Genomic DNA, 13,962 nt, shown 5'->3' with positions numbered 1-13,962 from the left:
ATGTGTCATAAGTCTGTGTTTATAGTCTAATTCCATTTTCCCCTTCTTCTGCTGTAGGGAGCAAGAGAGCTGAAGGAGAGCCCGTTTCCCCAAAATTGGTAAGTACTTTCACGAGGGAGGGATAATGTGCCTGATGCTAGTTGGGTAGTAATTCAAATGATCAGTGATTTTTTTTTTCTTTTTCCCCAAAAAGCTCTCTCCTAGAAATGAGGCTTTACTGTTTGCACTGAGTGAAAGTGAATTTTTGTCTAATTTCACATAGCTATATCTCAAATGCATTTATGTTTCTAATAATACTGCTGGGCTTGCATGTTCCTACATTCGATAACCTGTTAAAATGTAAAGATCCCCTTTCCAAAAATGTCCTTTATGCAGTGTTTAGAGCTGAAAATTCTAAAGTCAGGAATTTCAAAAGTTTAGGTTCCTATTGTGTTTTATATTATTTAATATGCTGTTAAATTTGATGGCCTTAGTATGTGTGCAAAATGGCTAGGTTAATGTAACTATGGGAACCTCGACTTTGAAATTTGGGACTCTTAAGCATTTATATCCTTAAATTTAATGCTGGATTGGCTTCATGTCTGATATTACATTTTTAGTGTGTGTTGTTTAGATAATTCTAAAAGAGGAAAAAATAAGAGAGAGAGTGAAATGTAGCAGTGTGGGGGCATATAGGCAAACATATTTTTTTCCTAAGATCTACTTTAGTATCTACTCTAACAGCTTATAGATCATCACACTTTAATCATTTTTTTTGGAATGACTAATTCAGGATTGGAAATCGCACAGGGCAGTCTAGTGACCAAGGATCAAACAAATATTAACCTTATTTGGAGAGCATGTATTATAATCAAAAATTAAACCAGAGAGCCGGAATAGGATCATTCCCTAATACAAGGCAACTTGTTTTTGTTTTTTAAATTCTCTCTCTCAAATTTTAATTAATGTAGTGGCTGGAGTAGATATTTGGTTAAGGGTTCTTTTTGATAATTCACTGTCCTTGAGGTGTCTCTCTTACCTTTTAGGGATTGGGCTTTGAACATGAAAGGGAGGCATTTGAACCAGTTAACCTTGCATTTTACTACATTTTTATTCTACTTGCCTTTCTCTCATGGAACCTTTTTAAATAAATAATCAAGACCCTATAGTCCTTTTCTTTGAGATGTGATAGAATCACAGAATCTTAGAGAGGGGACCCTAAGGGCTTTTCTCTTCCAGACTTTTACCGGTGTGGCAGTTTCTTCTCCTATATCCCTGACAGATTGTTATTCGGGTACATATTGAATACTACATTTAAAAAAAATGTAGCTCATTATTTTCTGTAATGTATTCTGAGGAATTCTAGTTCCTCAGAAATGAGTAACTATTATTGAGGTGGGGTGGGGGTGGGAAAAATGTTCTGTGGTCAAATAATTTGGGAAATGCTGCGTTAAACAAAGTTAAACAGGTTTCTTTACTGCAGGACTTCTCAGAACCTTTAATATGCTAATGTGCATTGTGAATCTCCAAGAGGGGGATATGATATGCAGCATTCTTGAATACTTCTAATGACAGGGAGCCCACTACCTCATAAGGTAACCCATTCCTTTTTCGTACAGCTCTAATCCTTAGCTCTTCCTTAAATTGATCTGAAATCTATCCTCCCGTAACTTCCACTTCTATTAAGTGCTTATTGGTTATGCCAAGATGACCACACCCTCTGGTGTTACTCTTTGTGTAGTAAATATTGATATGTTTCTGGCCAGGCTTATCTGGACAATTTTTTATCATTAAATAGCATTCTAGTAAATGTGGCAGTCAACTCTAAAATCTCTGCCTTGTTGTCACTGTGCTCTTATATACTACTCTCCAGACTCCATTCTGAATTTCTATGAGTTTTTAAAATTTACTTGCAATATTCTTAGTGGGTATAGTTGGGCTGATTTTAGTAGACTTGCTTGATTTCTGTAAAGAAAGGTAGGAAATAGAAGAATGTGTATATTAGCTAGGAGTGGGCCCAGGGATATGTGGTAGAAACTACATTTCAGGATGAGCATTGGTGGTAGATAGAGATGTAAGACAATGCAGCCGACCATGATGAAGAGGGTGCTGCTGGGAATCCCTGACTTGATGCTGTGTTGCGATGGTGTAACCTGTGTAGGGATTCCTTTTCTTTTTCTAAATAAGGATCTGGCCCCTTCCCAAAAAAACAACACACAGAGGAGAGATTTTTCAAACACATTCAGACATTATCATAAATCTAATTTTGTGTGTGTGTGTGTGTGTGTGTGTGTGTGTGTGTATGTATATGCGTATAAATCTAATCTAATGGTTAGGGCAACATCAGTCTCACTAGCTGAGGTGATTTTTGTCAACAGCTATTAATATCAAGACTTGAGCATAGTTACCTTGCCAGTGTCGGAGGGTAGCCTCTGAAATCAGGATTGCCAAGTTCTTTGTGCAGTAGTATTTTCTGTTGACATGTTGAGAGTCACCAAAGAAGTACTGTCATGAAAATAAGAAAACAAACATTGTATTGTTTTTTTAATGTCATTTTATTCATGTTAGTAAATACTAGTTTTCATTAAGTGCTGCTAAAGAGCTTTATCATCTGTGATAATTTTTAGCACTATTAGGTTAAAAGTTAAAGATACTATTTATGTCTCAGCATTTTTGTGCAAACTGAAACCTGATATTTTAGTGTTTGACATGTGACAAGTAAGGACACATAGATCTGTCAAGACTTTCTACTTCTCTTAAATTTTATTTTTAAGTAATCTCTATACCCAGTGTGGGGCTCGAACTTATATCCCCAAGATCAGGACTCACACACTCTACTGACTGAGCCAGCGAGACACCCCCTACTTCTTTTTTAAAAAAATTAAACCTACTCTAGACAGTATTCTGCATAATATATAGATCAAAAGTGGAGTCTTGGGGCACCGGGCTGGCTTAGTCAGTAGAGCATGAGACTTGATCTCAGGGTCATGAGTTTGAGCCCCACACTGGATGTAGAGTTTTCTTAATTAAAACAAAACAAAACAAAACACCAACTGGAGTCTTACACCAAGTTAATATTTGGTATAGACCACTGAGCTGTCCATTTTTAGGGAATTCAGTCTAGGGGCACAGTGTTTTATGGGCTTATTGTTGGTTAATGAAAGTTGGTGGACAACTTGAGTTTTGATGGGAAAAAAAGTTTATACCAATACAGGAACAGAGCAGTGTTTCTTAGCAGTACATTCAGAGGTACAGCATTACTACATTATTAGAATCATAATGAAAGACCTAGAGGTCACATATCTCTAAGCACAACTTTACCCAGCAAAATAGTTAGAAAGCCCTTCCTTAGAGAGTTTGAAAATAGGGAAGCCGACAGTCTTCTCAGCAATATACTGTGTTGAGAAGTTTATTAGAAAGTTGATTTGTATGAATGAAAGAGTTAAGTATGTTAAGAATAGCATAGAACTTTGTAGTTTACAAAGGGTTTTTCGAATAAGATCATCTCTTAAACCTCGTAACAGTTTTATGAGTAGATGATATTTTTCCCGTTTTTCTGATTTATAAGCAAACAAATTAAAAACCCTGAGGCTGAGAGTGGTTACACAGCAAGTAAATGGAATCCATTTTTTCTTGTTTTAGGGGGATGGTGAGTGTGCTTTCCATATATCACAGCTGTCTTTTTTTTAGTGGGATTTGATTATTATTTTTGTTTTGTTGGTTTGTGAAGTTTTTATTTGTTTGTGCTTTTGGTTTTATGTTCTTTGAAGGTGAGAAGCCGCTAGGTGTCCCAAGAGTTTGACATGTATAGTTCTGAAGATAACATATATTAGTATTTTGAGCTAGGCAATTGCCCTCTCTGATGGTAGCGTTTAGAGCTGCTAGGTGGTAAAAGGCCTTGTATCTCAGTAAAGTGTGTCTATTACTGCTTTGTGAGTCTGTTTATATTTACCTTGTAGCAACTGATTTGTTAGTTGTAACTTACTGGAATTGGTCAAAATACGATAAATCATGTTTTTACAAATTTAGCAAATAAAACCTTTTCTATGATGCTATAAACTGCCCCCAAATTGTCATCATATGATAGCTGCATAAATTTTCTAAACCCCCAAAATAATTTTTAAACGGGTTCAACATGCGCTTGCCTTGTTTTTATAAGTTATAAATATATGTATATAATGTGTTTCTTTAGGTAGAGACCAATCTCTTAAAACTGCTATCCAGAAAGAGAACTTTTTGAAGAAGTAGGGTATAAAATGAATCTTCTCATCCTTCATAAGCTTTTCTATAACAAGTCACTAACTTTTTTAACCCTTCAGCATTATTTTGAAATAAAATGAATAATTGGCATTTAGTCATGGCCAAATAAAATTTTGTGCCTTTCTGTGTGTCTAATAAGCAGACAACAATCTGATGAAGGAATAAAAGCTGTCAGCTCCTCATTAACTTGAGTTACAGGCTTCTTATCCTGCGAGGCACTCTTTGACATTTAGAGCCTCCAGGTTAAATCTTGGTTTTACTTCTTCTTTTCCTGAACATTTTGTTTCCTCGGTATCAGATTTTCTGAGACTTTAGCCATTCTATAGCTAATTTTTTTAAATTTAAAAATAAATGGATATTTTCTGTGGAAAAAAATTTCAAAACATCAATAATCTGAAAAACTGAAAGTAACCCTTAGTGCTACCACCCAGAGATAACCAGTAGCAAATTATGAAAGTACCACCCAACCCGAACTCTTGACAGCTCAGAGTATTCCTGTTTCTACAGATCTTTGTCAGTTTGATAGACAAAACTCGTCTTCTTAAAATTTACATTTCTATGACTATTGAAGATGGATGTTTTTCATGTTTTTTGGTCATTCTTATTCTTCTATGAGCTGCTTTATTCATATTTTAAAATTTGTAAGCACTGTAACGTATAAATTATGTTAACCCTTTGTTTTGTATGTTGTAAGTTCTATATTGTAAGTTCTCCCTGTTTTTTAACCTGTTCTTTGTTTCCAGAGTTTACATGTGGAGTTGAACTATACTGTTCTGTGTTACTATCAGTAAAATCAAATATGTCCTTTTTATTGTTGAAAATACCCCTTTAACTTTAAGGTGATTCTTAATTTGACAAAAAATTATAAGAAATCATTTTTGGACATGTTTTCTAATAGAACCTTGCAAAAATTAAAACTAATTCAACAAATTCAAGTTGAACTCTAATATATATATGTGTGTGTGTGTGTATGTATATATATATATAAGTTGCAAATTCGAATAGGAAGATTATTTTACTATTTAAAATTAAAGGGAGAGCCCTAGGTGGCTCAGTCATTGGAGCATGTGACTCTTAATCTCAGGGTTGTAAGGTCAACCTGCCCCTTGGGTATAGAGATTACTTAACAAAATCTTACCAAAAAATAACAATAAAGTGATGCTATAGTTTTAACATTTGCTTTTGTATATAGAGTACACTTACATGACAAGAAAAACCCCGGTCTTAGTAACTTCATGATTCTGATAATTAGTTATTTATTACAGTTCTATAGGTTTTCTAAGATAATAAGTAGCTAAAAAACTGCTTTTGTAGTTTATCAAAATATATCTCCTTTTGCAAATGGTCTCCCCTAAACATGCTGTCTTTTTTTGGTTAATAATTTTTTGGTTGATAGTATGATTGTATAGTAATCCTTTCCTAGCTCTATGGATGTTATGTTTGAAGGAATTTTATATTTTTGACATTTACTATTTTTTAAGTTAGAGTGTGTTGGTATTACATAACAAAAATAAATCCTAGGGGAAAGATTGCCAGTGATGTTTTAAGTCTAGCAAGATTAAGCAAATTTAATGAAAATTAATATTCAGAGGAATATATTTTCTAGTTATTGATCGCATTGTAACTATTAAGGAAGGTTTTAAAGAAGTTTTAAGAAAACTTAGGTTGAATATGGACTTGATCCATAGGTAAATAACTTTTGGAAAGTGTAAAAAGATTATGAATCTCATTGAATTGGTTTAAGGAGTAGTGGTTCTTTCAGATTCCTGATTGTTCCCTTCCTCAGTTTGTAAGAATGCTGAAAAGCTGCTGTAGCTACAGGTTTTATAGGTACAAAGAGGAGAAAGGAAAGAAGTAAAGTTTAAATTCATTTTGGCAAAAGCAAACTTCTGCTTTGGGAGGTTGCCTCAAATCATGTCTAAGGCCACATTCAAGAAAAAGGAAAAAAATTAAAAGAGAAATTAGTCATTAAGTTCATTTAAATTGTGGTGATGAGCAGAGAAGAATGGGAAAGCTCACATGCACAAGTTCAGACCTTTGACATTATTGCCACAGTTACACACACAGCCAAAAGAGATGTGCTGGTAGGCGTGAGGAAGATGGTGTTCGTTGTCAGGCTGGAAATGTCTGATCCATTGCTAGACCACCACCTCTATTAGACATGAGAGGTTTATTTTTTTAACATGCTTATTGTAACTTTATGCAGAGCAGAGTTAGATTGCATTGTATCTGTGTAAAGTATTAATTTGTTAAATGTAAACCTTTAGATGATATGAGAATTTTCCTGTTTTGAGTTTTATTTTTAAAATAGAGTAAGAATCCATCCAGACGAAATCACACCAGTCTTCTTTAAACTCTGAGAGACCCTGAACTTTCCATTTCACTCTGTGTGATGTTTAAAAATGTATGACCCTGTTGTTGTGTGTCTCTAAGGACAGTGCATCCTGGATGGTTGTAGTCTTGACCTCTAGATTCCCAGCTCATCTGAAGAAGTGGTCTTGTTCAGCTCTGTGTCCTCAGAATGCAGGATGTACCATGATGCTGAGCATGTAAGCATGCTTAGATGTTTTCATGACGAGATTAAACCCCCACCCCACCCCCGTTTCTTACTTACTTGAAGTGTTTTGTGGAGGAATGTTCAGTGAATTAAACCCAGAAAGATTTGGTACTAATTCCTTACAAAACTATTCATTTTGGAAAGAAATCTGTTTGGGAAACTTCTTGCTCTGTGTTAGAGCATCAGATAATTTTCAGCTAATGTAATTTCTTTTATTTAACACGAATATTTCCTTTATGATCCAAAACATTTTATGATCTCCACAGCTGCAGTGAGAAGAGGAGTTTATTTTAAACGGAGGCTGAAGAAACTGTAGAATTAGCAGACATAAGAGAAAGTGGAGAAGCTGGAGGATGGAGTTGCAGACTCTACAGGAGGCTCTTAAAGTGGAAATTCAGGTTCACCAGGTATGTTCCATTATTGGTTTCTCCGTGATATGTTATTAAGTAATGGCTAAGATTTTGAATCGTCTTTCAGATAGTTGTCTGAGGGTCATGTCATTTACCTTTTATTGCTAAATAACAAACTCACTGACAGTACTTCTAAGAATTTTAATAAAGTATTCCTGACTTCCTTTTCCAGAGGAAAAAAACGGAAAATATTTTTTCATAGACTAAAGGTGTGAAAAAAAAAACAAACAAACTCTTTTTTGGGGTTCATTTGAAGAACTTTGTTCATGTGAATTAACTTGTATATTTTAAGTAATGAGACATGTTTAAATTGACTACCATTTATACTGAAGTTTTTTTACATAACTCAGCTTTATGCCTTGATTCTGGTCTTTAGTAAAGAAAACATCACTGCCAGAGTGCCTGGGTGGCTCAGTCTGTTAAGCCTCTGGCTCTTGATTTCAGCTTAGGTCATGATCTCCGGGTCATGAGATCTAGCCCCTTTTGGGCTCCATGATCAGCATGGAGTCGGCTTGGGATTCTCTGTCTCCCTCTCCATCTGCTCTCCCGCCTCCATCTCATACTCACTTTCTCTCTCTCTCAAACAAACAAACAAACAAACAAACAAAAACCAACAAAAACTTCACTGCCTTCACAGATGTTTAAATTTCAAATATTATGATTCTTAAAATTTACCTCAGGTACATAGGCTAAACAAACCTAAAAATGTGTAAGTAAATATATGGAGTAATTGTTTATATAATATTAATAAAGTAATATTAAATATGTATAACATACTTTATATGCATAATACAGCTTATTTAATATAACTAATCCAGAAATGAAGCTCTCCTTAAATAACTGGGTCATTACCATATATCTTGTAAACAGAATGTCAGTGTTTCTATCCCCTTTCTAGACATTAGCTAGATGTGGTCCCAGGCTCAAGATAAACTGATATACACATACAATCAAAAGTGATAAATGATGATGAATTAACTACTTTTGAATGTTTGAGATGTAGAAGTAGAAAGGGGAAAGGAACAAGTTTCCCTTGTTTTATCTAAATAGTTCAATGTAAAGTTAATTTCTGAAATTGTTGGAAGCACCCCTTGGGCTTTTGATAACTACTAAAATTTGCAAGTTGCTTAGAATTAGGGTGGATGAGAGCTTACAGGAAAGCTTCAAAGGCATACACACACTTTTAAGTCTCTATGTATGCAGAAATCCCTGCTTCTGCTTTGGATCTGTTAAACTTTTGCTCAGCAGTAGTTTTACAGGTTGCTGTGTACAGGTGGGCTTCTCCAGGTGAAGTGTGTTTTGTTTTACGGTAATTTTAAGAAATTTAGTATATAATAAGTTATGCACTTTTTATTTTATTTGGCCTTGTTCTGTTACTAATTGAGGAGAATAAAAATTTGTTTATAAAATCAAGCTTGATGTGCCCGGCTAGCTCAGTCGGTAGAGCATGAGACTCTTAAAATCAAGCTTGTCTTTTTTCCCAGATGTAAGTATTTTAATGTAGAATTGTATTGAATACTTAATTTGGCTGAATGACAAATGACAACAGTTAAATTCATAATACGTTCAAAGCTGACATCATCATAGAAGGAACTTCTGGAGAACAATAACCAATCGGAAATTTGTATGGATCAAAGATATTTAATGAAGTTGTATGTGATTTTAGGAGATATTCCTCCTCTCAAGAAATTTGGAGATGGCAGCATTGACATTCTGCTTTTAGTTCATTCTTGCAAGATATGAACAAGTCTCAAATAAGACTTTCTTGACTCATCTCCTTAATTGAACTAAATTACTAAAAATGAGAATTTTTTTTTAAAAGGAGAGGGAGAGAGAATCCCAAGCAGGCTCCATACCAAGGGTGGAGCCCAACATGGGGTTTGATCTCATGACCCTGAGATCCTAAACTGAGCTGAAATTAAGAGTCAGATGCCTAGGGGCACCTGGGTGGCTCAGTGGGTTAAGCCTCTGCCTTCAGCTCAGGTCATGATCTCAGGGTCCTGGGATGGAGTCCCAATGTTGGACTCTCCACTCCGCAGAAAGCCTGCTTCCCCCGCCCCAGTCTGGCTCTCTGCCTACTTGTGATTTCTCTCTCTCTCTGTCAAATAAATAAATAAAATCTTTATGTTAAAAAAAAAAAAAAAAAAAAGAGTCAGACGCCTAACCAATGGAACCACCTAGGCACTCCTAAAAATGAGAATTCAGTTTTTAAAACATTTGTCAGAGAGAGAGAGGGGGAGTGTGCATTCAAGAGAGAGCTGGCGCACAGCAGAGTGGCAGGCAGGGGGAGAAGTGGGCTCCCCACTGAGCAAGGAGAGCAATGTGGGACTCAATCCCAGGACCCTGGGATTGTGACCTGAGCCGAAGGCAGATGCTTAACCGACTGACCTATCCTGGCATCCCAAAAATGAGAATTCTTAAATATTATTTTGCTTCTTTATTTTTAATTCACATGTACCAATTTTATGAAAATCGTAATCATGAAAAAATTTAATGTTTATTACTTTTTAAAATCTAATTTAATTTTTAAAATTACATTTATTGACTCAAAAGGGATATAATGTTCTTCTGAAAGTTATCCTAGTCTCTTAATATTTACATTATTTCTTTATATATTCAACTTTTTTTTAGGATAAATCAGGAGCTTTTATATTCATCCTTAATTATTACACATTTTGTTTGTGCAATAATAATCATTTATTTTTATGTTGATTGATAATATTTCAACTTATATACTTACAAAACATATATTTGCATTGTAATTACATTTAGAATACTTTCCTATCTGGGGAAAATTACTAAGTATTAGTAGTAAATACAAGTGACGTGCCTTGTTTGTAAATCTGATGTTGTTGTTGTGGTTGGATATGTGGTAACCTACATGATCACTGATCATGAAAAGTTCAGGAATGCCAGAAATAACATCAACGTAGGCTCTGGCTATTAGGCTGAGGCCGAAGCCAGATCATACATTTGACTAAATATGGGAGCAAAAGCCTCCCCTTTGCATTTCCAGGTAAGGATGGAATTAGTGCTGAAATTGAGCTTACTGGATAGAAGCATGTTAGGAAAGTATTGCTGTGGTAGAAGTATATTTTTCTATTCTTTATGGAGAAGGAGATGGCTAAGAAAGTTGCAATGTATGTATGGGTTGGTGTTGAGTAAATGTGAAATAATAATGGCCTGTGATGAGTAGCTCACCTTTTTTGAGAAATTGCCTTTTTAATTATTCTTACATAAATTTGATGGAAACCATATTTAAACTTTTGGAGTATGTATGGAATGGAGGATAGTATAAAGCAGAGATTAGCAAACTTTTTCTGTAAAGATGGTAAAATGTTTTATACTTTGTGAGACATTTGTGGTCTCTGTCACTACTACTCTGCTGCTGTATAGACAAAGCAGCCATAAATAATATATAAATGAATGGGTGTGGCTGTGTCCCAATAAAACTTTATTTATAAAAACAGATTGTAGGGGCGCCTGGGTGGCTCAGTGGGTTAAAGCCTCTGCTTTCTGCTCGGGTCATGATCCCAGAGTCCTGGGATCGAGCCCCGCATCGGGCTCTCCGCTCAGCAGGGAGCCTGCTTCCTCCTCTCTCTCTGCCTGCCTCTCTGCCTACTTGTGATCTCTGTCTGTCAAATAAATAAATAAAATCTTTAAAAAAAAATAAAATAAAATAAAAATAAAAACAGATTGTAGGCTCGATTTCTCTATGAACTATAGCTTACGCTGACCCTGGGCATAAAGTATATCCTCATAAAAAATTGCTGCATTCTTGCAAAATAAAGGAGTTTAATTTTGATTACATAGTGTCAGCTTAAAGTCATGAGGGATTTGGATGGTCTAGTTAAGTTGACTAGCTTCTTCTCCTGTCCTGCCTCTGATTGTCTAAATTGCAGCTTGAGTACTTATAGATAGAAAAGTTGGTTTCTTTATTTCCTCCAGGAGTGGAGGATTAGAGTGGTTATCAGTTTTTAAGTTCCAGTGTCATGGAAGAAAATGTTTTTTGGCTTTAAAAAAGCAACTTTAGGGTGCCTGGGTGGCTCAATGGGTTAAAAAAGCAACTTTTAGGGGCCCCTGGTTGGCTCAGTTGGTTAAGCATCTGCCTTCATCTCAGGCCATGATCTTGAGGTCTTGGGATTGAACCCCTCTACCCCTCCTCCCTGCTCATATGCATGCTCTCTCTCTCTCTCTTTCTCAAATAAATAAAGATCTTAAAAAAAAAAAAAGGCAACTTTAGTGTAGTAGCCAACTCTCTAGTAACTAAATTAAAAAAGAAAACTAAGGATATTTTTCATTGAAAAATGAGGCTAATCTTTAGGCTGCACTGGTGAAAAATATATATGTATAAAGTGTGTTCATTGTCACTGAGTTCTTAGAATGTGTGTTGTTACTGTTTTGTAGATTAAGGCCAGATATAGAAGACTTAACTACTGTCACATATGAAGTAGAACATAATAACATGTACCTTGTATGTATAGAAGTTATGTGGTTGGCAACCTCAGCTATCCAGAATGCATCTTAGCACCTGAAGTAAGGCTCCTGACCAACTACAGTAAATATCAGAAGTCATTCACTGAAGAGTATACATTTTACTCAAGGGGCGTTTCTTAAGCTATTACAACCTGTTTGCTCATCTTAGAACTAGTTCACTGTGCATATCACACAGCAGATCAGAAGCCACAGATTTGAGTTGGGGTTCTGGGGCTATTGGAGGAGACTAATAATAGTAACAAGATTTCCTAGCTAACTCCTTGGCATTAAGAAATAGATCGAAAAACTAAAATGCAGACAATGAGAAATCTTTAAATCATAGCAGTTTGGGGTCTTTGTTTTAAGGACCTGGTACAGTGTTTATAGAATAGTATATTAACTGATGTAATCATGCCTCTAAGTATCTGTCAAAGCTGACTTTTTTTCTCTTTAAGATAAGGACAGATAAGTATGTATTTTAGAAATATTATGAGTAAAAACTTTTAAAGTACCTTGACACTCAAAGAGAGGGACAGATTTTTTAGTTACATGAAAAATTTACTTGGGGGACAGCTTATTCCCAGATAACTTTTAGGAATCAGCTTTCTGATATTTTTTTGTCCTTCAAATTTTTCTGTCCTGGTTATTGTTATTTTTGGGCAATGATGCTCTTAGAAGTTGGATTAGGTCAGAAGATGTCCATTTTTCTTTCTTTTTCTTTTATTTGGACTTCTGCTTTCCCAAGTAAATGTCTTTCTTTTTGAGTATTCTGGTAGCACTCTCCTTCCCAGAGGAGCCCAGGTAGGTAGAGTTTGTGTTGTTGCTCCTTCACTTCCTTACTCTCAAATACTGAGCATCACAGCTCCACGGCGTCCCCCCCCCCCCCCCAAGAGAAGACAGTGGCAAAGTCCGCAGCTGATATTAGCCTCCTTTTGTGGTGAGAACCAAACCAACAGACTTGCCAGATCTGTAGCTTGCTGTATACAAACAGACCTTTTTTGTTAGAGGAGCAGCTTCTTTCCAGGCTTTTTGGGACTCTAAACAATGACAACATTTTAAAGGGATGTTTGGCTTTTGGAGCATCCAGCTTGTTTAAATTGCTTTTTAAAAGCCCCCATCCCGCACCCCATCTCCAGATTTATTAAAATGCAGGAGCTTTTAATTTCAAACACAAAGTGGTAGTTTGGTGTATATATATATATGTATATATTAAGAAGAGTGTCTCAGTAACCTTTTTTATGGCTCATATATGGCTTTTGGTCTGTTCCGATTATGTGTTGCTTGTTTTTTTCTGGGAAACTTAAAATTTTAGATTTTGGGGGCCAAGTCCAATTAGCCATAGTGGATTAATATATAAGACTGATGGCTCCTTTTCTCTCTTTATTACTAGAAACTGGTCGCTCAAATGAAGCAGGATCCACAGGTAAAGTACTACTTTTATTCATTTAATTTTTAAATTAAAATAATTAAAAATAACTATAAGATGCTAAAATACAGACCAGGACTTAAGTTTTAGAAACTATCTCCTCTCTAGCAGCAATTGTTTTTAGCACATTAGTCTTCATGTTACAAGTGTTTAGAAAAATCTAGTCAATCTGTTATAGTGTAGCTATCATTTTATCTTTGTTTCTGTTATTTTGCTTTTATGTTCATTTCTTTGAGTATTTGGGGGGAAAAACTGAGTTAATATTCTTCATATGGTTTGCATTTCACTTCCATAAACCTGCTTATTTAGAGTCAGCTTTTGAGACTTTGTATTCTCCAAATTATTGTATATGACCCAGAACAATTCTTACATTCTCATAGCTTATATAGTACAGGTACAGTACAGAACATTTAAATACTTAATTCCACTATGATTAAATAATTTCAGAATAATTTTTAAAGAAATTTTTAAAAATTATCTTAGGGCTCTTAAAGAGGGTTTAAAAGTACCTTGTATGATAACCTAGCAAATGTTATTTTCTCTTTAAATTCTCATAAGAGTTTTTGACTTAGACATATTTTTCTCTATCCCTGAAGAGAAATCTTCCTAAAAAGTTATTTTGCCTTTGATGATTACATTTATTGTTCAGGTAGTGTCTCTTTTGTAGCCATTAGGCAGTGGGTCACAAGTTTGGAGAATATTTATCAGACTTTCAGGATTTGTTTACCCATAAATCTTTTAACAGAACATTTAGGACCATTTGTGTGTGTGTGTGTGTGTGTGTGTGTGTGTGTGTGTGTGTGTTATACACACACACAAATATATATATGGCTGTTAAACATACCATACATTCC

General features: G+C 35.2%; 1 protein-coding gene across 19 annotated transcripts in view; it reads left to right on the top strand.

The window, feature by feature from the left end:
- PHF21A (PHD finger protein 21A) overlaps window positions 1-13,962 on the top strand; it is a 191,190-nt gene that overhangs the window by 28,110 nt on the left and 149,118 nt on the right. For 14 of the 19 annotated variants that reach the window (XM_032360007.1, XM_032360008.1, XM_032360010.1 and 11 more), the window contains 3 exons: window positions 58-98; window positions 7,063-7,203; window positions 13,073-13,105. In XM_032360007.1, coding sequence (XP_032215898.1) covers window positions 7,150-7,203; window positions 13,073-13,105 — 87 coding nt within the window. In that variant the 5' untranslated portion in view covers window positions 58-98; window positions 7,063-7,149. Of the gene's footprint in view, window positions 1-57; window positions 99-1,462; window positions 1,575-6,672; window positions 6,789-7,062; window positions 7,204-13,072; window positions 13,106-13,962 lie in introns of those variants that run through there. The other 5 variants (XM_032359992.1, XM_032360003.1, XM_032359999.1 and 2 more) reach the window with 2 other exon arrangements.

Source organism: Mustela erminea, chromosome 9 (assembly GCF_009829155.1).
Source record: "Mustela erminea isolate mMusErm1 chromosome 9, mMusErm1.Pri, whole genome shotgun sequence".
Lineage (NCBI taxonomy): Eukaryota > Metazoa > Chordata > Mammalia > Carnivora > Mustelidae > Mustela > Mustela erminea.
This window is presented reverse-complemented; position numbering and strand designations above follow the sequence as displayed.